Source organism: Eschscholzia californica, unplaced genomic scaffold, assembly GCF_041429995.1.
Source record: "Eschscholzia californica isolate CP2 unplaced genomic scaffold, dmEscCali1.0.p SCAF_3, whole genome shotgun sequence".
Classification (NCBI taxonomy): domain Eukaryota; kingdom Viridiplantae; phylum Streptophyta; class Magnoliopsida; order Ranunculales; family Papaveraceae; genus Eschscholzia; species Eschscholzia californica.
The window spans coordinates 11,893,677-11,915,514 of record NW_028238420.1 but is presented as its reverse complement, the minus strand read 5'-3'; the positions used below and the strand labels follow the sequence as shown (position 1 = coordinate 11,915,514).

General features: G+C 37.3%; 1 protein-coding gene and 1 long non-coding RNA gene across 3 annotated transcripts; one reads left to right on the top strand and one right to left on the bottom strand.

The window, feature by feature from the left end:
- Nucleotides 1–315: 315 nt before the first annotated feature.
- LOC147548442 (uncharacterized) lies at nucleotides 316–2,961 on the bottom strand. 2 transcript variants are annotated; one of them, XR_015238223.1, is made up of 5 exons: nucleotides 2,127–2,946; nucleotides 1,988–2,052; nucleotides 1,367–1,876; nucleotides 1,199–1,289; nucleotides 316–983 (listed from the first exon to the last, which is right to left on the bottom strand). It is a non-coding gene; the product is annotated as an uncharacterized LOC147548442 (long non-coding RNA). The 2 variants fall into 2 exon arrangements; XR_015238222.1 differs by having other exon boundaries at nucleotides 1,988–2,961.
- A 7,024-nt stretch (nucleotides 2,962–9,985) lies between these two features.
- LOC147548441 (E3 ubiquitin-protein ligase RING1-like) lies at nucleotides 9,986–17,031 on the top strand. Its single transcript, XM_086668836.1, has 2 exons — nucleotides 9,986–11,276; nucleotides 16,666–17,031. The coding sequence occupies exon 1, from the start codon at nucleotides 10,127–10,129 to the stop codon at nucleotides 11,261–11,263; it is 1,137 nt and encodes a 378-aa protein (XP_086524962.1). The 5' UTR covers nucleotides 9,986–10,126; the 3' UTR covers nucleotides 11,264–11,276; nucleotides 16,666–17,031.
- Nucleotides 17,032–21,838: the final 4,807 nt, after the last annotated feature.

Genomic DNA, 21,838 nt, shown 5'->3' with positions numbered 1-21,838 from the left:
GTGACAAATTTCTCTGGTTGTCCGATATTATATTGAAGAAAAGCAAGTCAAAATTAGGTATCACGTTAGATGATATATGCGAAGGAGTTGCACAAAAACTTAAATTTAGGTCTTAATGACGTGTCATGTCTATTTCAGTTGTTATGTTTTCTAGTAGTTGTAATTTCATTATATGTCTTTAGTAGTTGTAATTTCATTTTATGTCTCTAGTAGTTGTAATTTTATTTTATGTCTCTAATAGTTGTAATTTCATTTTATGTCTCTAGTAGTTGTAATTTCATTTTATGTCTCTAGTCGTTGTAATTTCATTTCATATGAATAAGTTCCAACATTGAACTAACATCCATTAATTTAAAAACTAACATCCATTTAATTTAAAAAACTAACATCCATTTCAGAAACACTAACATCCATTTCAGAAACACTAACATCCATTCGACAAAAACTAACAACAATTCAACAAAAAACTACCATCAATACCACTAAAAACTACCATCAATTCCACAAAAACTAAAAGTTAAATTTAAAGTTGTTAGACCCTGCATCTCCTGTTATGGTCTGCTTAACACACACTTGAGCGCAATGCCTGGACGCTTTTGCCTTACCTTTATCCTTGTCAGCTACTTTGGGCAATGTTGTGCTACTTGATGCTCGTGATATTTGTGTTGCTGTCCGTTTTAATGCTATTTCATTAAGGGAACGTGGTGGTGGTGTTGCTCTATGAGGTGCAGATGGAGTTGGAGTTGCAGACTCTCCAACTTGTGAAGGATTCCCTACTACGGCAGGTGTACTCTTTTTTGTGTTACTTCCAACATCACCCCCTTTACAAATCCTGACATTATGACCAATTTCCTTGCATCTGGAACACTTTCTAAGTTTGTTTGTTGAAGTTTGATTAGGTTCTCCAGCAGACTTATACCTATTCACCTTTGGTCTACCCGGTGCCTCCTCAATAGAAGTGCATTAACTGTTTCAGTGGTAGGCTGCATATTGAAAATAGGAAAGAATAAGAAACTAGAAAACCTAACCTCTTTATAAAGGAAGAAAACCTAATGACACAACGTAATAAACATCACAATATAAGGCATTCATTCACAAAAAAGGGTCCCCACATAAAACAAAGTCATTGAAAACATCACAATAGAGTGCACTACACATGCTACATAAATTATAAACAAATATGAGATATAAGTGATACCTTTACCCACTCAGTAGAATCACCGATTGGATGTACACTTCCTTCATATGAATCTTTGTATGTCCCACATCTATATAGTGCACTACACATGCTACATAAATGACAAACAAATATGAGATATAAATAAATAAGTATAAAGGATAAACATAAGTTAGTAAGAAATCATACTTTTCGTATACTACACCACCCAAATCCATCGCAACACATACACCTTGAATACAAACAAACTTAATAAGTTGCCACTGACCACAAGTGCAAGTCATGTTGACTAATTGGCTTTCATCAGTGAATTCCATTTCAAAGTCTTCCAACACCTCAGTGTCCTGAACAAAGTGACCAAACTCTTCGTCTTCTTGTGCTTGATCAAAATGCAGTGGAGGTTGTTGGGTAGGAGCCTAGGAGGATTCTCATTCTCCATAGCCTCTTCAAACTCAACATCAGTTTCTGCTTCATCTCCCTCTTCCACATCAATTTCTGGTCCATCTTCCTCACCCAATAATCCATTGTGAGCCTAAAAAATATCTTCATCTTCCTCATATACACAAATATCATCTAATCCCATTACATTGCCAGTTATGGGATCTATTTCAACTTCAAAAAATACCGGAATAGGATCAGAAAGATCATCTACAGTATAGTCATCAATAGTTAATGGAATGTCGATGGGAGTAGTAGCACCTATTACAAGACAAAGACAATCATTTAAAAAAATCTTATAAACAATCTTATAAAACAATCTCATAAAACAAAACTATAATGAAATTGGAGAAGGGGAACAAAATCGATTACTTAATGGTGGTGGAGAAGGTGTGTCAACCATTCTTTTACGAGTACCTTTACCCCCAATTGGGTCTCTGTTAGTCAAGTATGTTAATAAACATCCTCTCACATGAAGCAAATGGAATCACAAATCAAAAAAGAAGCTTACATTTTGTAACTCGAGCTCATAATGTATGTCGTCACGAAGCTTTTAGCCAAATCAAATCAATAGTAATTCTAAACAAAGACAAATAGTAAATTTCAAACATATCCAACAACATGAAATGAAAACATCAACAAATTTCAGAGATCTCCATAATCCATAAATTCAACAAAAACAGAGAAAGTTTGACACTGTAAATCACTATTGCCCTAAACTGATATCATCTTGAGACTGATGAAACAATAAATAATCAAGCTAAACTGATATCATAATCCATATCCAACAACATGAAATGAAAGTTTGGTTTTAGTGAGTTCATAAATCTTATAGCTAAACTGATGATACAATAAGTAATCAAGCTAAACTGAGTTCATAAATCTCATAGCTCCATTGAAATATATAAATCTAGTCTAACATTGATTGGATACATTAATATCAAAGTTTGCAAGAAAAGGGTAAGTAATTATATAAAGAAAATCAATAAATCTGTTCTTATCTATTTTCTGTAATCTTAGGTTAAATTTTACTGTAAGGGATAATAATTAAAACCCTAAGGGATTGAATTGAAAACTCTAAGGGATTGAAAACTCAAAACCCTAGTTGTATTCGAATGGAAAGAAAGAGAGATAAAAAAACAGAAACCCTAGTTCGTTCGAATGGAGAGAGAGTGAATGAAGTCATACCTTTTAGTTGAAGCCGCCAGCTGCTCGGCTTCGTGCTTGATTCCGTCTGGTTGATTTTAGCAAGGGAGCATTATCATCGAGTTGGTTTGATGGGAGGTGGGAGATGAACTCGTCTGGTTTTAGTGAGGGAGGAGAGTTTCATCGATTTTGGTAGGGACAAAAGTGAGGGAGAAGATATTAAAGGTGATATAAGCGGCTTTCTTTTTAGGCGAAGGCGCCCCATTTACTGCTCTCATTATTAGGTCCGGATTTAGTAAAGGGAGATTTAAATCATTTGCCTCCCACTAACGGCTCAATTCTGTTTAATCTAACGAAGTTGGGGGGTCTCAGTAATTACTAATTAAAGTAGGGGGTTTCAGTAAACACATTATCAGAGTTGGGGGGTTTCAGTAATTCTCCCTTTAGGAAATGACTATTTGGATAGTAAAAGATTTCATAATACCTACCCTTTTACTATTAATTATGAGTTGACAAAATATTATTGGTAAAGATGCATAGAGTTTAAAATAATATGAGTAATTAGTAATCAGGTCATTTTTATTTTTTTCCTTCTTAAATTACCTTTACCCACATAACTCTCTCACTCTCTCAAAAAACCCAAAAGTTGTTTTTGGGTTTTTTCCTCCTTTCTTCACTGTGATTCTTCTTCTTCGCTGTTCTTTTTTAATTTCAATCAACAAAAACATTCTAAACCTAATATAGATTAAATCAACATCTTCGCATTCATTGATACAAGTTATAAATCATGATTCTTCTCCATGCTTCTTCTTCTCCATCCATGCTTCTTTTTTCCTTCTTCGTCTGAGTTTGTGATCACCATCTTCGTGAGATTTTCGTCGCCATCGTCTTTTTCGTCAATGTGATGTTCAAATGTTTTGCACAAGATGCATCAACAGTGATGAAAGGCAAGTTGATTTCATCAGGGAAGTGGAAGACAGTTCATTGATACTCAAAACCAAAACCTTAATTTGAATCAAATAGAAATATGGTTAGTGGCTTCCTGATGGGTCATGAAAATGTCCCATCTGAGTCGTTTAATTTAGCCAAGTTAGTTCGTTTCGAGTCTTTATTATAATAAAATGGTTGTTTTTTATGATTAGGTGTCTTTTGCGGAGTTAGGTGTGAAAACGGTTAAAAATGAGAAAAAGTTACTTGAAGGGCATTTTGGTCTTTTGGACACAAGGGTATTCTGGGAAATTTGGACAAGGTAAGTGACGAGTGAAAAGTAGAGTCCGAGACGAGCTCGTAGGAGAAAACGGAAGTCAATTCGGAGTCCGGAAGAGTGAGATATGCATAGTCAAAGTTGGAGTCAAATAATGTAGACTGGTGGGACACTTTCGGGCACCATTCTGGCTGGTGGGATAATAGCAGGTGACGTGGCACGTCCTGAATGCACAAACCGGACAGAATACCGTGGTCCCCTCTTTTCTCCTTTTAACCCCCCGAAATTACCTAAAAGCCCTTCCTTTTTGTCTCACTTTATGTTCAACCAATAAGAAATCATTTCTTGAGTAAAAAGCAACCCTAACTTCCTATTTTAACCCTCTTTCTCCCTTTTTCTCCCAATTAACTCCTAAAACCCTAGCCATCAACCCATCTATAAATAAATCTCTACCTCTTTCATTTCTCTTTAGACTTGCAAACCCTCTCAATCCCTCTTCTCTATTCCCTTACCTTCTCTTTCTCTACTTTTCTTTCTCTAACCCTAAAATCATCCTCTCAATCCCCTCTTATCTATTTCTTTCTCCAACCTAACCCATCTTTTCCATTCTTTATCCATCTTTCTCTACTACTACTTTCTCTCTACCACTATTGTTAATAGTCATCTCCATCTTTCTTCCATATTCTTCTATCATCTTTATCCCCTTTCATATCTTCTTTCCAACTTCTTTCTACATCTAATTTCTTCCTTCTCTTTCTTTTTCTTATTTGGGTGACAATAAAATAGCTATTACTTGGATTTCTTGGAGTAAAATTCTTGAGCACAAATGGAGCAAATCTTGGACAAATTGGAGATACATGGGGATATGGAATTTGAACATTCTTGGTGATTTCTTTTCATTAATTTCTTAGTATTTTCATTTATTTTATAATGTCAATGAATGTTACTCTAGATTCCATGTATAGTTAACTTAGCAATCTAAGGTTGTGAATGAAACCCATTTTGGATCTTTATAATACTTGTTCTTGATTAATTAAATTCTTTGATGTGCTTTAATGTCTATTGATTGTTTATCTATATGGATTGGATTTTCTTTCCATTACTCATGCCTCATAATTAGATATTTCATACTTTCGTTAAGTTGTTAGATGGAGTATGCTTTTTAGATGATGAATAATAGTTAAGCAATCCGAATCTCTATAAGGTAGACAATTAGAATTAGTAATTATAAAATTGTTTTATCTAGAACATCATCCGGAATCCAAATAGTTCATTATTGGATCCCGAGTAAATACAAAAGAGATTTAAGTAATTAAGTGCTTGTTTTATAAAGTGAAATTGTGCGGTGGATTTCATAATCTTAGATATCTTCTCACCTCTCTTAGATAGTTTAGTTTTATTTATTTTCTTATTTCTTGCAAATCAATTATCAAATTTATGAGTGGTGTGTGTGTGTGTGTGTGTTTTAGTCTAAGTAGTTATTGACATTTTGATTATTGGGCTAAACTCGTCGTCAATATTCGAAGTTACCTACCTATTCCTTGGGACGATTTCCCGATTTACTAACATACTATAACTTGACCCCGTATACTTGCGGGAATAGACCTAATTTTAGGCTTATCACTTCCTTTCAAGTCCCTAAAACTTCCAATAATCTCATTATAAGCGACAATAAAGTAGTTCCAACTCAGAAGATGCTTAACACAATTTCTTTATATGATTCATTGATCAAGTTTCTCTCCCTCTATCTCGCTCTCTACATTATTTCATCTTGAAGTATTGAAGGTTTAATCTTAAAGTAGAAGACAATAAGAATTTTCAAGGTTTCATCTTAAAGTCGACCACACAATTTCTTCATGAGTTTTATATGATGAATGATGAAATCAATTTCAAACTCAAGATTTCGTAGACACATATTCTTAGTTTATATTCTCGATTTGCAAATTGAGTTTGCAAATTGAGTTTGCAAATTGAGTTTGCAAGATATGCAACTCAAGATTATATTCTGCAAAGCTTGCAAATCATGTTTGCAATCTATATTTTGTAAATGCAGTTGGCAGTTAACATTATGCAAACACATGTTTGCAGAAAAACGTAAGGGACAAACCGTCGTTTTTTTGCTGGTTTTTTTTTTTGAAAAAAAGTATTGAAAGTGTGTCTTATTAGAAAACTAATGAAAAACCATTTCTAAATATATAATCTTTATAGAACTCCGACATCTCAAACAAAAGTTATATCGATTTAAAGTTTAAACAAAAATAAAAGAATTTAGTTACACAAAATGATAAAAACGGTATTTTAGTCTTTGTATACTTTTTGACATGAATAATAATTTTCAAATGTTTTGTGTTTTTTTTACTTAGTTTCTATATTATTTTGACCTATATAGTTAAAACCCCGTCTTTTAGATGAGCCAAGGGGCCCAAGGACAAATTCGTGTTTACCACCCTATTTCATGACAAGCTTTGTTGTCACTAAGGTGCTGTTTGTTTTTTTATTTGTGGCCGAATCTGAATTGACTGAATCTGAATTGGCTGAACTGAAACGGCTGAATCTGAATCGGCTGAATTATTGTACAAAGTTAATGTTTGTTTTTTATATCTGAGTTAATGAATCTGAATAAAATTTTGACCAATATACCCTCATAAACCAAACACGCCCTAATCTTTTTTGCTGAACAAAAAGGCAGAGAAACCCTAGGGTTTGTTATCTTTCTCATCTCAGCCTCTCCACTACTCCCTCTCTCTCTCTCCGATGGAAAAGTCATCTCTCGCCAACATCTCTCTCTAACCTTTTATTGCCATGTCTCTCTCTAACCTTCTCTAGCTGGCTCTCTCTCTCTTTCTAACCTGCTCTTACATGATCTCTCTCTTTTTCATTCTCTTTGTTTAAGTGAAGATATGGAAATCTAAACCCTCGCCATATCCGGCGAGGGTTAACATATCTACCACAATGGTGTCCGGGTTAGTGTTGTTGTTGGTGGTGGTCTGAGTGGTTTGTCAAACTTCTTGGTGGTGGTGATGGTGATGGGATCTGCGGTTGTGGTGGTGATGGGATCTGTGGTGGTGGTGTTGGGCTCTGTGATGGTGTAGGTTATGTGCTTGGTGTCGGTTTTGCCGTGGTCTGGTGGTGGTTTTGCTGTGGTTTGGTTTGTCGGTGGTTTGGTTTGCCGGTGGTGGTGGTGGTTGTGGACACATTTTTTAAAAAATGTAGGGGCAGAAACGACATTTCACATATTTCAGAAATTAAACCACTGTTTTAGACTTGTTACTGTTTCAGACTTGTTTTAAAGTCTGAAATATTTGGGGGTTTTTCAGCCAATTCAGATCTTAGACCAAATTCAGCCAAATTTTCAGATTTTCTAAAATTCAAAAACAAACATCTGAAATCTGAATTGGAACCCAATTCAGATTTCAGATCTGAAAAAATAAAAAAAACAAGCAACACCTAAATTAAACTTAGACCAAACCCACTAATGGGATTGGGCTTGAAGTTTCCAATCCTATTGTCGGACTCCAGAATAAGGAGACCAGCTGACCAATTAAAAAAAATACTTAAACACGTTACGCGTGTGGAAATTTAGTCCCATTTTTCAACTACAAATTATTGGTTGAGAACACATCTGCGCTAAGCTGGAGAGGCTTTTTTCGACCTTTGGCTAAGTAGGGCTTACATTGCCTAGTCAGTTGAAAACACATTCAAGCTAAACTAACAGGTCTTTTTTATGTCTGGAGAAGCAAGGCTTACATTGTCTGGTATCGATATTTCAGAACTTACTTTAATTTTTGGAGGGTAAAACGAATTCATCTTATGCCTTTACTAGGCTTGCGAAGGTATTGAAATCACATTTTGCAAATTATTCATTAAATATGTAGTCGAGTTTTTGACATATTAATTTCAAAAGTTTTCATTCGTAGACAACACATATATCCTAGAGAGCAAGGGTACCTCATGGTATTACCTCTTAGTGAAAACAATTCTTAGTTGCTTTGCATTCCACGGGCGGGCAGTATATGTCCTGTTGCATTCTCCAAGTGTTGTTTTTCTTTGGGACCAATACAACATTAGTCAGCCAGTCTGGGTACTCCTGAGGCCCGGAGATTTGCCACCTGTCTTGTTATTTCTGTTTGTTTCTCTAGGGCGAAATTTCTCTTCATCTGTTTGACGACTTTTTGGTCCACTTTCACGTTTAATAGGTGAGAGTTAATTTATGCATCTATACCCGGTACCTTATCTGCACTGAAGCAAATATATACCCGTTGCTTTTTAGGAATTTGGTCAGTTATTGTTTATCATCCTTGGACATGGTGTTTTTGATGTGAGTGACTTCGGAGGCCAAATCTCTGATTTGAACCGACATCGTCGGATTTGCTGTCATGTCTAGCTCAACCGTTGAGTGAGCTACTGAATCTTTTAACACATTAATCGTCATTTGCTTTTGCTTTGCCCTCCGCATCATAGCTCTATTTGAACTTGACTCGTTTAATCTTTTAGTTCAGATTTGGCTCTTTGCCCATGTTAACCTTTGGTGACTCCTCATCACGCAGTCTTCCTCTAATTCTTGCGACGATTGGCAGTGGAGATTCTTTAGGCGAATTTATGCTCCCTCCTTTAGCTACTTCCAACTCCTTGTTTGTTTGCTAAAAGCAGTCTACGATACTAGATCTTTGGCAGTGGGCCCGATGGATTTGGAGTGAATCGGGGTGCGGGTGATGGATTTCTTAATGAAACAGAGATATAAATTCGAAGTATCAAATGTTAAAGATTTCCTAGAGTTAGCCCTCCTTCTAGAGCTGAACTGATGAAGTCTAAAAGTAGATTTAAGATATCACTCAGATGATGGAGGATCAACAATCAGATATTGAACCTTTTTTTTGTGACAATTTAAGAAACAAAACCTCAAAAAATTCAGGAACCTCTTTGAAGCTCAAGTTAGCGGGATGTTTTGCAGTTAAAGATTGAATTCAGGAGATGAACCTCATACCCTAATTAAGGCGAACCTATGATGTTTATATATTGGCCAACCATGATGAACGACTGAGATGATGCGGTGGTAGGACACCAACTTAATGGAGACACGCATTGTGATCTTTCGGATGATAAAATTCAATGATTGCGTATCTTCTGACACTAACAGGTCCTTTGGCGATTTGCGGATCACGTACAAAAAGTGGGCTTTTGGTATGCGTCTGTCATTTAGATTTGTATAGGTTATTCTTGGAGCTCGAACAAATCCTGCTCGTTTAGTTGGTCGTTCTTTATCTTTTTCCAATCTTAAATTCAGGTCAGGGTTCAGGTTGAGAAATCCAGGCTTGTTTCAACCTTCTGTCGCCGGTTGGCGAGACATGACTTTAAGGTGCCGGCCCGACTCAGATATACCTCCCTTGTTGTTCAAAGATCTAGAGCGAAGCTTTAAATAGGGTTGTTTTGATTTATTTTAGAGTCAAAGCAGGACTTACAACGTTTAAGAAACTTGTACAGACCCCCCAGTTCTAGAATTACGTGACAAAACTCTTATGGATTCGCCTGGTTGACTCATTTATTTCTCGACCGTTTTGTTGACTTATTGACTTGATCAAAGCTAACCATTATATGACTCACCAATAAATGTTGTTATTGTTGTAAAGCAATCCCACATTGGTGGGAGATAGGAGTATGGTGCTCCTCTTAAGAGGGTAAGCACCCTTCCCTAGTGAGGCCTTTTAAAACCGTGAGGCCCAGGTGTGGCAAAACAAACAGTATCACTAGCAGCCCGGAAGGCTGGTTCGCACCATCCTATAACACGTTATCATCACGATTCGCTCTACTATGATGGGGTCTTGGGAGGGTGTGTTGTAAAACAATCCCATATTGGTGGGAGACAGGAGTGTGGTGTTCCTCTTAAGAGGGTAAGCACCCTTCCCTAATGAGGCCTTTTAAAACCGTGAGGCCCAGGTGTGGCAAAGCAGACAATATCACTAGCAGCCCGGAAGGGTGGTCCGCACCATCCTATAACAGTTATTGCATTTTTCTTTGTTTACGTGGGCTTGTCCCATTTTATTCACCTTTGCTAGTGTGGGGCTGTGGGCAAATGCCCCTTACACTGTTACACACATCCTTCACTCTCCACTCCATACAAAATTGTCTCACCGTCTTACTTCGACAGGAGAAGAAGAGAGCAAATGTCACTCGCCGGACAAGGAGGCGGCGCGGCCGATCGTCAATATTTTTGCTACCAATGTAACCGTACTGTATCTGTTACACCATCTCTTTCATCCGACCTTGTTTGCCCAAATTGCAATGGTGGATTTCTTGAAGAATATGAAAACCCTAACCCTAATCCTAATCCTAATCCCGATCCATTCTTTGCCTTCTCGAGTAATCCTCGTGAACATGGGATTCCTTCTTCCGTATCATCCGGTTTCGCTGGGTTGCCGTTTCTTTTCTCTTCCAGTTCAGCTGATCTTCACAGTCCAAATGACATCTCTCGTCTTTTCGATCCTGATTTTCACAACCCTAACTCACGACACCAGAACCGATCTCAATTCCCAACCGGGTCTCATGAGTCTGATGTATTCAATCCTTTAATGTTTATTCAGAATTACATCCAAAGTCTAACAGCTGGTGGTGCAAATATTCAATTTGTGATCGAGAATAACCCTTCAGATATTGGAACTGGTGGTGGTGGTTTACGTCTTCCGGCGAACTTAGGAGATTATTTCATCGGTCCTGGTCTTGAACAATTGATTCAGCAGTTAGCAGAGAACGATCCAAATAGGTATGGAACTCCACCTGCTTCAAAATCGGCAATCGAAGCACTACCTGAGGTTAAGATTTGTGATGAAATGTTATCTTCTGATTCTGCACAATGTTCTGTTTGTATGGATATGTTTGAAATAGGGAATATAGCTAAACAGATGCCCTGTAAACATATTTATCATCCAGATTGTATTCTTCCATGGCTTGAAATGCATAATTCTTGTCCTGTTTGTCGATATGAATTACCCACTGATGATCCTGATTACGAGAGGCGCAATCAAGAAGCCCTAGAGAATCAGACCCAGGTTCCTTCGGCTTCTGTCTCTTCTGGGTCTTTTGGTCATGGTGGAAGTGGTGGGGCAACTCAGGATGATTCACAGACACCAAGAGGAGGCGAGAGAAGGTTTCAAATTACTTTTCCTTGGCCGTTTGCTTCACGCGCAGGGACAAGCGGTAGTGGTACTGCTACCAACAACAGCAACAATGATGGAGGATCGAACTCTGGAAATCAGGGGAATCGTGATTTTGGTTCGGAACCAAGAGAAGAAGATTTGGATTGAAAAAACTTTTAAGGTACTATTTCCAAAACTACCGTTCTTTACTTTCCTCATCCTATTATATCTCTTCAGCCGTATTCTTCTTGTTGATTATGTGAAGAATAAAAATATATGGGGAAGTTAGTTAAATCTTATAACCCGCTAAGCTGTATCATTGAGTCTTTTATCTAGGGAGCTATTACTGCTCTCAACTATTGAAAATTATGATCTTTCGTTTGTACTAACTACTATATGCCACCCTATTTTCATAAAAATGACATTCATCTGACAGAAAATTCATTTCTAGTGTCTGTTCGTATATATGCTCTTTCGTATGACTGAAATCTTACCTTGATAGAGGTGAATAGAAGGCCCTTTTAAAATTTCAAAGTGTAGACACAACTTTTCCTGAAAAAAAAGGACTTACTTCAATATTTGATTAAGTAGTTCAAGATTTACTTCACGATTTTAAAACATTGAAAGGGATTCCAGCCTCATTTGCCAAAATGACATATATCTTCCAAGACTTGTGCATCGACTCTATTTTATGAGGATTGTTTCTATCTAGAGTTTCTTATTTCATCTTCTTAGCATCAGGCTTAAAATAAGCATCCATAGAACCTCTAACATTGCTTGCTCTCTTTTGACCCTTTAGCATTAACAGTATTTGATTCCTTCACCAATACTTCACCCTCATCTTCGACATCTTCATCATATCCCTCATCATCATCATCACCCAAAATCTCATGATTTTGAATGATATTACTAATTCTAGCCTTTTCGAATTTTTTCTTACCATAGTTATCCATTTGTTCTTGGATTTTCTTCTTTATCTCAATAGTAACTTCACTACATGGTAAAGTATTTCCTTTTTTGCCAACAAGATGTTCCTTCAGTCTATAGGTTCCGCCTGACAACTTCTTCCCGCATAACGTACACCAAACCAAATTCTTGTCATTTAGGATTCCTACATAATCTCCATTCCCATGCTATGTCCGAGGAATTTCTTTTCACCGGAGCAACACTACTAGCACCAGCAGATCCAGTACTCGCAGAATTCATAGCTTAAGACTGTAAATTCAAATTAAACTAAATATCAATAAATTCTGACCAACCAAAGTATTCTAAAATCATAGTAGATGAAACACTATGAAATCAGTCAAAAAAGACTAAGAAATAACTATATTCTAATTATAAACATGCTTTCAACATTAAAAGACTAAGAAATTAGTCAAAAAAGGACTTTATTGTTTCAAATCAACAAAAAAAAGAACAAAATCAGTTCTTATGGGTATAAAATCATCAAAAAATGTTATATATTTCATGTAATGAGCTTATTTGGTTGATTTGAAACAATACAATCCTTTGTTTGACTGATTTCTTAGTCTTTTAATGTTGAAAGCATGTTTATAATTGGAATATAGTTATTAGGGTTTGAATATATCCGTGATTGTTGTATGATTTCATAGTGTTTCATCTAGTATGATTTAGAATACTTTGGTTGGTTTGAATTTATTCATATTTGTCTCAAATGTTTATGTTTATACCTATACATAATTACTTATACAAAATAAATTATATATTTATATTATACGACTAGTCCCGTGTAAATACGACTATTAGCGACTAAGCCCAGTCCCGGGTCCGCCGACTAGGCCCCGTTGCCCACTTTTTCAACATAGCTTCTGTCTTTCCATATGCACCAGATGATGCCTCCTGGTATCCAGTTCCAAATAACGTTTCATTTAGCAAAATAGTTTCATATGTCTGATGCAATTTTTCAGTGTATAAAGAGATGGCTTGTTGATTCTTTTGCCTCTTTACACATAATACACCTGTTGACCAATTGGAAACCCCTGCAGTTTAGTTGATCGACTGTTGGGATTTTGTGTAGACAAGCTGCTTAACTAGGAAAACTTACTCTTAGAGGGATGTGTTTTGTCCAATCAGATTGCTCACATCGAAGTCGCTATCTGATTCACCATCATTTGTTCTTTGATATAAATTTTGACAGAGAATTGGTCTTTCTCCCTTTTCTCCATACTCTTGTATCTTCACTATCATTTGGGTTGTGTCCTTCTATCACTTCCATCAACTCTGTGAAGAAAGGGATCTCCCTATCGTTCAGGTTCCTTCTTAGCTTGAAGGTCCCGGCAACTCTGGTTAGTGTTGAACATTTGACTGGCTGAATAGTCTTTAGAGTTGGAGAGGAATTAAATAATTGGGTATCTATCCTTAAGGCTCATGGTTGAGCACCAAATGTCATTCCAAAGTTGAATCTTCTGTCTGTTCCCTGGTGTATTCCTCCAAAACTTTGAAAAACAGGAGAAAGCCTTCCATTAATCAAGACCAACAAGTTGTTGAAGAAATACATTTGTACACCCAAGATCTTCACTTGTATCCCAGTCTTATTTTCTCCATAGTTTGATAAGGGAAATCCTGTCTGACTTTATCATAAGCTTTTCCCAGGTCATCTTTAATTAAAAACCCTCCAGTTCCTTCTTTTCTTCAGATATCAGCAAGTTAAGTCGCGAACCCATCAAGAATTTGCCTCCCTTCCACGAAAGCTCCTCGGAAGGGAAAGATTAGCTGATCCAACACCTTGGATAATCTTGTTATAAGAAGCTTGGTAACAATCTTATATGGTCCACCCTAATAAGTCGGTAGGTCTAAAATCCGCAAAAGTTTTAGATTTATTTTTCTTTGGAATTACGACTATATAGATTTGATTTAATCTCCAAGCCAAATCCCTTAATCATGTTCATCATGTCGGTTTTAATGATATCCCAACATATTTTCTAGGAGATCGTTAAGCCATCAGGCCAGCCTTATCTACCCTAGCCCCTTGATTGCGCCCAAAACCTCCTCTTCCGAGCATTCAGTCTTCCTCGCAATTTTAGGGGCCTTCGAGTGTACATTCATTTGGCTCTTGATACAAATTGCTGAAGTATTCTACAGCTGCTAGCTCAAAATCCTTCTCAAATAGAGTTCTGTCTTTGTGTATGTTCATACCCAACCGATTATTACGAGCTCTGCAGTTAATGATCTTATAAAAGTAGGCGAAATTTCTGTCTCCTGCCTCCAACCATTGTACCCTGGATTTCTGGCTTAGCATCTTTGAAGCTCGATCTTAACTCTTGACAACAAAGTGTTGGGAGGATAAGTTGTTGCTTTCCTTAGCTCTACCCATCGAGGTGATCTCCTGCTAATGTTTGGAAAGTTTGTTACGGAAGAGTCTGAATTTGTTTCTGGACCATGGCTTCAAGCTTTCTTTGATGTGTTAATTTGGTCCATAAGGTTCTGCCTTCTGAAATATTTGTCACTCCCTCTTCCCACTATTCTTTGGTTTCTTGTTTTAAAATCTAGATCCAACATCAAGACGAAAAGGGGGAAGGATTATGTTGACTGACCTTTGTTCCGAGATGGGTTTGGATAAAATGATTTGTTCTACCATCTGGTATTTATCCTCCTAGTCCTGATTAACCAAAAAGCGATCTAGAAGGACTTATAGCTGGGTTTTCTTGGTTATCACGAGAATTCCATACCTTGTTTAGCAAGGTCTAGCATGTTATTTCCGCTGATCAAATCTTCAAAGCTTTTCATGCCAGATATGATCTTTGTACCATTTCTCTCCTTGTTCATGAACCTTACAATGTTAAAGTCTCGGCGCACCATGAAGGTTCCATGTGCTTTTGATGTAATCTAGTTCTGTCCATAGTTCCATTCTTTTCTCCTTCGTGCAAGGGTCGTAGACTCCATTGACAATCCAAGTAAAATTACCGACAATGTTTTTAAGAACTGGTGAAAAACAAAAAACGCCCGATCGACAGTCTAACATTTCCAAATATCAGTATTCCATGCACAAAGAATCCCTCTCGATGCTCTGACAGATGGGATGGCATCCGAATTGCAAATTTACAACTATAGTTACCCCACACCCCTTTAACTAAAGCAAGATACATAGATTCAGAATTCAGTTTTGTCTCTTGCAGACACAAACAAGACACAAAAGTTCTTAACATATTTCCTTACAACTAGGTGCTTGGCCGAACTACCAAGGCCCTTTACATTCCAACTTAGAAGATTCACTGACATATCTGGTTAATATCCGTTGTTCTCGTGGTCGACCTTGCTTTCTACAGAGTGGGTGTTTCTTTCATGCGCCATTTTAGGCTCTTAAACTCTATAAAGACTCTTGGTGACCTTTTCTTATCTGCAGTAGAAAAATCGTCCTTATCTGGCTGTAGAGCTATTACTACTACTATATTATCTGCATTCTTCTCTCTTGGAAGCTCTGAACTACCCTCCTTCACTGGTTTTTCCTATCCTGGTGCTATTATAGCTAGTGGTTCAACCATCAATGGCTCCGCGTTTTCTTTGTGCTCGTCTTCCCCACTATTCAGCTCAATCCTTTCAAGTCTCCGTGAGGTCGAGAACTTCGCTTCTATCCTTACCAGCGGTTAAACCTTGATCTTTGTCCGACTTAAAAAGTTCCTTCTTTTTCTTTTGTTCCCCCAGGTTGCTCGAGGGTGGGGTTTCCTTCTTTAGGCTTGTATTCCTTGGGCCGAACGGTGTTGCTTGGTATTAACCATTATTTTTTTGTGATATTACCGATGACGCCCTAAAACAAATCTTGATAGAACCTGGAAATGATAGAATATGTCTTTGTAGGGGGTATCACAAAAAATAATGTGTATTTTAGCCTTACACTGCTAATACTTGGTTATGGAGAACATGTAAATGATAGAATGTAAGTTTCGTAGGAGGATAATTGCCCTTGTTATGTAGTAGATCCACACCCAAGAATGAGACAATTTTTGTGTTATTAAGCATCTTATTCAACCACTCCTTTGTTTGGTAGTTATACAATGCTAACCACAAAGATTTTGCACAAAAGAACGATCGAGATTTATCACAACCCATTCGTAGTTTATTGTGGTTGTGGATAAATGAAACTGCAATTAGTTTGGGTCTTATGAGGATCACCGACATATATTCATCTTGAAGTCTGTAACAGGTAACGCTGTCTGCTTCGACGTAGAGTTCTTAACTAATGATTCGTCCTGAAAAGTTTCAAATTATTGTATTAAATGTCGTTTCAGCCGGTGCAACGAATGAAATTTGATTTCTAATTCTAGGGTCATTTGGAAATTTCAGTAGTATTTCTCACTTTCGTTGAGGAAGTATACTCTATGAATCACGAGTACTTGTCGTAATAAATACCCGGACTTCAACCCTAGCTTAAATTGCCCTGGTAGATGTTGAACTTGTATGTAGAATCCATTAAGTAGTGAGCTAATGCTTGGTTGAACAACCCATGAGTAAGTTGTTTGATGATGGTATGACAGTATTTTGTACTCTTTTTGTTCCAGACTTATGTGATATTATTTGGTTCTTATTATGTCAATTTTACTTCTGCGTTGTAGGAGAAGTCCGAATGTACTTTGTTAGAACGTATTGGAGTTCAACTGCTTGTTGTATGTTGAATTTGAGTATGTATGCTCTTCAACGGGTTATCTGGTACGCATCCCCCCTTTTCTTTGTTCCTTAGATCTATAACCCTAGGTAAGCATATCAAAGTCAATACATACACAAAACCAATTATCGAGGTTTAGTTACTTGTAGTTTTTTTTGGTTTTATTTGTTATCAGATTTCTTTGTAATCAAATCCTTCATGATAAATTGTATCTGTATTTGTTATATTCGTTTTGGTTATCCTAGTCCTCAGTCTTTTCACACTTTTAAGTTCTTTTGACAATAATAATGCATATATATGATCTTTTGTGAGGCAATATAGTCTTTTTTCGTTGAAAAGAAAATATGATTTTGTTAGTGACTTGTGGACACATAAGAATGTTTTTGCGTGGTGCTCAAAGTAAAAAAGATGGGTTATTGGTGGGGTGGTGGTAGACAGAGATTGTAATTGCCTATCTTGTGTCGGTAATTGCTTTGGTTGAGAGACGAAAACAGAGGCAGTCTCTCTGTGATTGCAACCATAGACTAGGTAGTTGGATTCAATCTTTGGGGATCGACCACAATGTTACAATTTGTGACAAGGTTGTGCTGAAATCGTTTTCAAGTCAGTGGTGTTCACCATAACAACTTTGTGATTTCAGTTCTTATTCATTTATCATTCATTGCTTTTTCTTTCTTATTTACTCTAACAGACACCTGAGTGGGCCTTGAGCAGAGGTAGGAGGAATAGAGACAGGCACGACCGCCTGCGGGCAACTTAAGAATTGGGTAGGGCTACTGGCGACCTAACAAAATATCCACATAAATATTCAGAAGGGTCGGGCGGGTAAAACACTCTTCTTGGTACGCCATTCCCCGCAGTCTTAAACAGGGTGGGTATACCTTGGGCAGCCCCTTCGTGCCCCTAAAGTAATAGACAATGGCCTAATTTGTCATTCAATTCTTGATTTAAATGAGAAGCTCATTCCTCAAAGACTAGGTCCAAACGAACTTCGATCATGCGTGGGGTGCTTAGGGTGAGGATTGTACAGGAAGCCCATATAGAAGTTCAAGCTTCTTTTCTTCGCTAACAAGTCCAATGTGGCCGTCTTCTAAATATGGTTTGAAGTCAATAAATTGGGTCCAACATAAAAATATCTTAGAAACTAGAAAAGTATTGGGAATTATAATAAGTCCCATGTGAAGGGTTAGATTTTTAAGTCATTAAGCTTAGATCATCTCCAATGCAACACTCAAACTCTAAATTTAGAGTGTCAGACAGGATTCTGTAGAGTTTTTCTTTTCTAAAATCAATCTCTAATGCAAAATTCAACATGAATCTCTAAAGTGATGTGTCAAGATTCATTTTAGAGATATCTAAGTTTCTAACAGGACACTCGAAATTTAGATTGTCTTTATGAGGATCTCTAAGTGGCCCATAAGCCGATCAATTAATTTGATACCAAAATATAAGTTTTTAGAGTTTTTCTTGGATGTTGCATTGGAGAATGCTTTCCAATTGAGTATCTCTAAATGACCAAATAGAAAAGAGACAATTTAAAGATCCATTTTTCACACTTGACACATGATTTAGAGTTTTTCTTGAGTCTTGCATCGGAGATGTTCTTAGTCCGACATGGAGAGATCACAAAAATTAAAAGTGTTTGGAGCATTATAACTACCCGTGTTGAAACTAAGCAAGTGGGTAGAAGTAAATTTTGTAATAGGGTTGCAATCGGTTCGGTCTCGGGCGGCCTGCCTACCTTGCGATTCAATTCGAGCCCGCTCATTTTCTTCTTCCGGGATGAGCGGGTCTTGCCAAGATCGGGTAACGGGCTTCCGTTTGTAGGCCAAGATGCGGGTTACCCGAGACAGATTCGGGCTGATGGGACTTTTTTTCCCATCCCTTGCCCTGAGTGAAGGTAACCAAGTTAGAATGTGTCTTTTCTAAAAAAAAAAAAATGTTGTTTGAAGCCACGCTTAAAACGCCACTCGAAAGCGATCAAATGAATCAGCTATCGACGCGTGTCCAATCACTTGAAATTTTTGGAAACTTCAAGTTTAGTCTTCAAAACTCGTACGGTTAGAGAACAGTCCCTGTGAAATTCAGATCTAGACCGTTGATTCTTTCAACGGTCCAGACCTAAATTCGATGAATCCTCCAAAACATCTTCAACCGAACCTCACTTCTCTTTCTCCCTCTAAAAAAAGAACCAAGGTTTAATTGATTCCTGTTGGGGTTTTCTCCTTAGCTAATATTCCTTAATGATGTTAGGCATATAAAATATGCGTTATAATCCAGGATCAAACATCATCAGTAACTAAAACAGTTTTACTGTTGAAGTTAACAAAACTAGTCAGAAACTAAGAGCATCTCCAATGCAAGACTCAAGAAAAATTTTAAAAATCCTATATGTCAAGTGTGAAAAATGAATCTCTAAATGGCCTCTTTCCTATTTGGCCATTTAGAAACACTCTATTGCAAAACCTTCTCCAATGCAACACTCAAGAGAAATTCTAAAAACCTATATTTTGGTTTAAAACTTATAAATTTGCTCATGTGTCCCTTAGAGAATCTCAGGAGGACACTCTAAATTTAGAGTGTCCTCCTTGGGATCTCTAAAATAAATCTTGACGCATCACTTTAGAGATTCATGTTGAGTTTTGCATTGGAGGTGGATTTTAAAGAAAAACTTTAAAAAAATTCAATGTGCACTCTAATATTTAGAGTTTAAGTGTTGCGTTGGAGATGCTCTAACAGACTAACACCTAGAAAAAAAAGGGGTATTTGCACCCACCAAAGCTAATGATTTTGAAACTTTTTAGGTTGTATTTTACCATCATTGATCAACAACAAGAAAATTTCTTTAGTTCCATAGAATCGGATGATAACTGAATAAAATAGTAGGAAGAAGACAAAGAGTACGCACAAGAAGAAGAAGAAGAAGAGGGATTTGGACTAGTGATCGGAAAAGAGTGAAGATGAAGAGAGAGTTGTTGAATGTTATTATTGATTAGACGAGGAACTGATCGGGCAATCATCGCCGTCGATGGAGACCCTTTTTTAGAAAGAGAAAGAGAAGTGAGGTTGGACTGAAGTTGTTTTGGAGGATTCATTGAATTTAGATCTGGAAAGAATCAACGGTGTCTAGATCTGAATTTCGTAAGGACTGGTCCGAAAATTTAGAAAGTTTCACGTATTGGACACGCGTCACTAGCTGATTGAATCGCTTTTTAGTCGCTTCAAATAACATTTCTCTTTCAAATAACATTTCTCTTTCAAAATAATAACAAAACTAGATCACTCCCATCCCGATTCCCCTCAAGAAGTATGAACAATTGCAGGACGTCACTCCCAAATATCATGACAACAAACAACTTAAACGTTTGGATGACAATAACAAGCTTGAATTTGTTAGACGTTGCAATCAGTTGTGGGGTCCAAGAAATGACAGTGTGGGACCACAATTAGTGATGTTGTTTTGTGGGAGGCAGTGGGACCTAATCGTGGGGTCATAATGACAGTAATGGGACCAATATCTTATCTGGTAATCTGTAAAGTAGAATAATGATTTAAAAACAGAAAGAAAAAAAAAAAAGCATAAAGAACGCGTTTCAGTTTGGCAGTTGTTTATTGTCTGTTTTTACCAGCCTTCAGTTACACACGTGCGGATGACTGGGTGTTTCTGGTTTATATCAGTTTCTCACTTCGAACTGGGGCCTCTGTTTTCTACTCAGGCCCGATTGCTCTCTTTGCGCATTCATGGGCTGCAGGTAGTTGGAGGATGATTGGATTGGACTTAATCTGCGTTGGATTAAACAACACGTACTAAGCCCAAATAGAGGTCCGCGAGAAGTGTCAAGAGTGAAAGCTACATGAGTAAAAAAGAGAAGCGCCTTCAGATACACCCTTTCAAATTTCCTAAACGAGAAGCAACTTGAGTCATTTTCATTTCAGATTCTCCTTCTAATTATCACCATATAATTGGAGGCAACCATGAAAATGCCATTTATATTTGAGCCCATTTTGAAGGATATTGACTACGATAGTCATTACAAGGTATTGATATACCATCAAGATGTGTTAAGTACAACAACCGACGAATTCTACATTTAAAGGCTAACATAAAAGGCTTAAAGCCCAACTAACTATTTTATTTGAGCTCTTTCTGAAAAATAGAAAAATTTGTCAAAAGGATGAAAATAAAAAATACCCTATTAAGCCAAGATAGTTGTTAAGCCAAGACAGTTGGTTCAGGGAAACAAAACAATTTTGTAAAGTACACAACTTTTAGGGTTTAAGTCTTATCTTTTTCGCCAAATCCTCACCTTTCTTTGGCTTGATGTCACCGGCATAGGGTCGCCGATAGGTCCACTACCGACAAACTTCCTCGAGATCTAAATATATCCTTCTCACTACCACCAACAACTTTATCTCTCCCTCTTTCTCTCCCTTTCCCTCAGTCTCTATCTCTTTAGTTCCCTTACTCCCCCCCCCCTTTTTTTTTTCTGTTTCGGTAACGGAGAGAACACCTTTGCCAGACTTTTTCTTCTACAGAACTCAGACAAACATTCTTCATTTGTATTTTCTTCAGAAATTTATTATGCCGAAGGGACTTCCCCCTTCTGCGGAAGAAAAAGAGAGGGAGGGAGGAATAGAGAGGGGAAGAATGATAGAGAAAGAAAAAGAGCAAAAAAAAAAGAGTGGTGGGGGGGGGGGGGGAGGGGGGGGGGGGGGAGGGGATAAAGAGAAGTATGAGAGAAATGGTGGTCAGTGGGCCCCAGTGATGGTGGGAGGAGATGTGAAAGAAAAGAGCCAGAAAATAAAATTAAAGGTCGTCGAGGATTAAAGTTGGGGTAGCAACCTGTCGAGAAAATGATAACTGATAGAGTGGGAGTTTAGAGAAATACTTTTTTTTCCACCCAAATCTTTGTATCCTTAATTTCTTTTGTTTCCTAAAGCGACGACCATAAAATTAACCATAAATAATAGAAAAAATTGAGTTGCAAGTCATTTTTGTCTTTTCTAAACAAAACACTGATGAAGTGCAAACAAATTTTGTCGTACCCCTAAGTTACCCTTTACGAAAAGAAGATGATGATACCAGGATAGAGGACGGGTTTACAATTTTTGGTGAGTTTGTA

Bases quoted from the DNA above. Each gene is read 5' to 3' on its own strand.
- LOC147548441 (XM_086668836.1), top strand. From the start codon at position 10,127: ATGTCACTCGCCGGACAAGGAGGCGGCGCGGCCGATCGTCAATATTTT.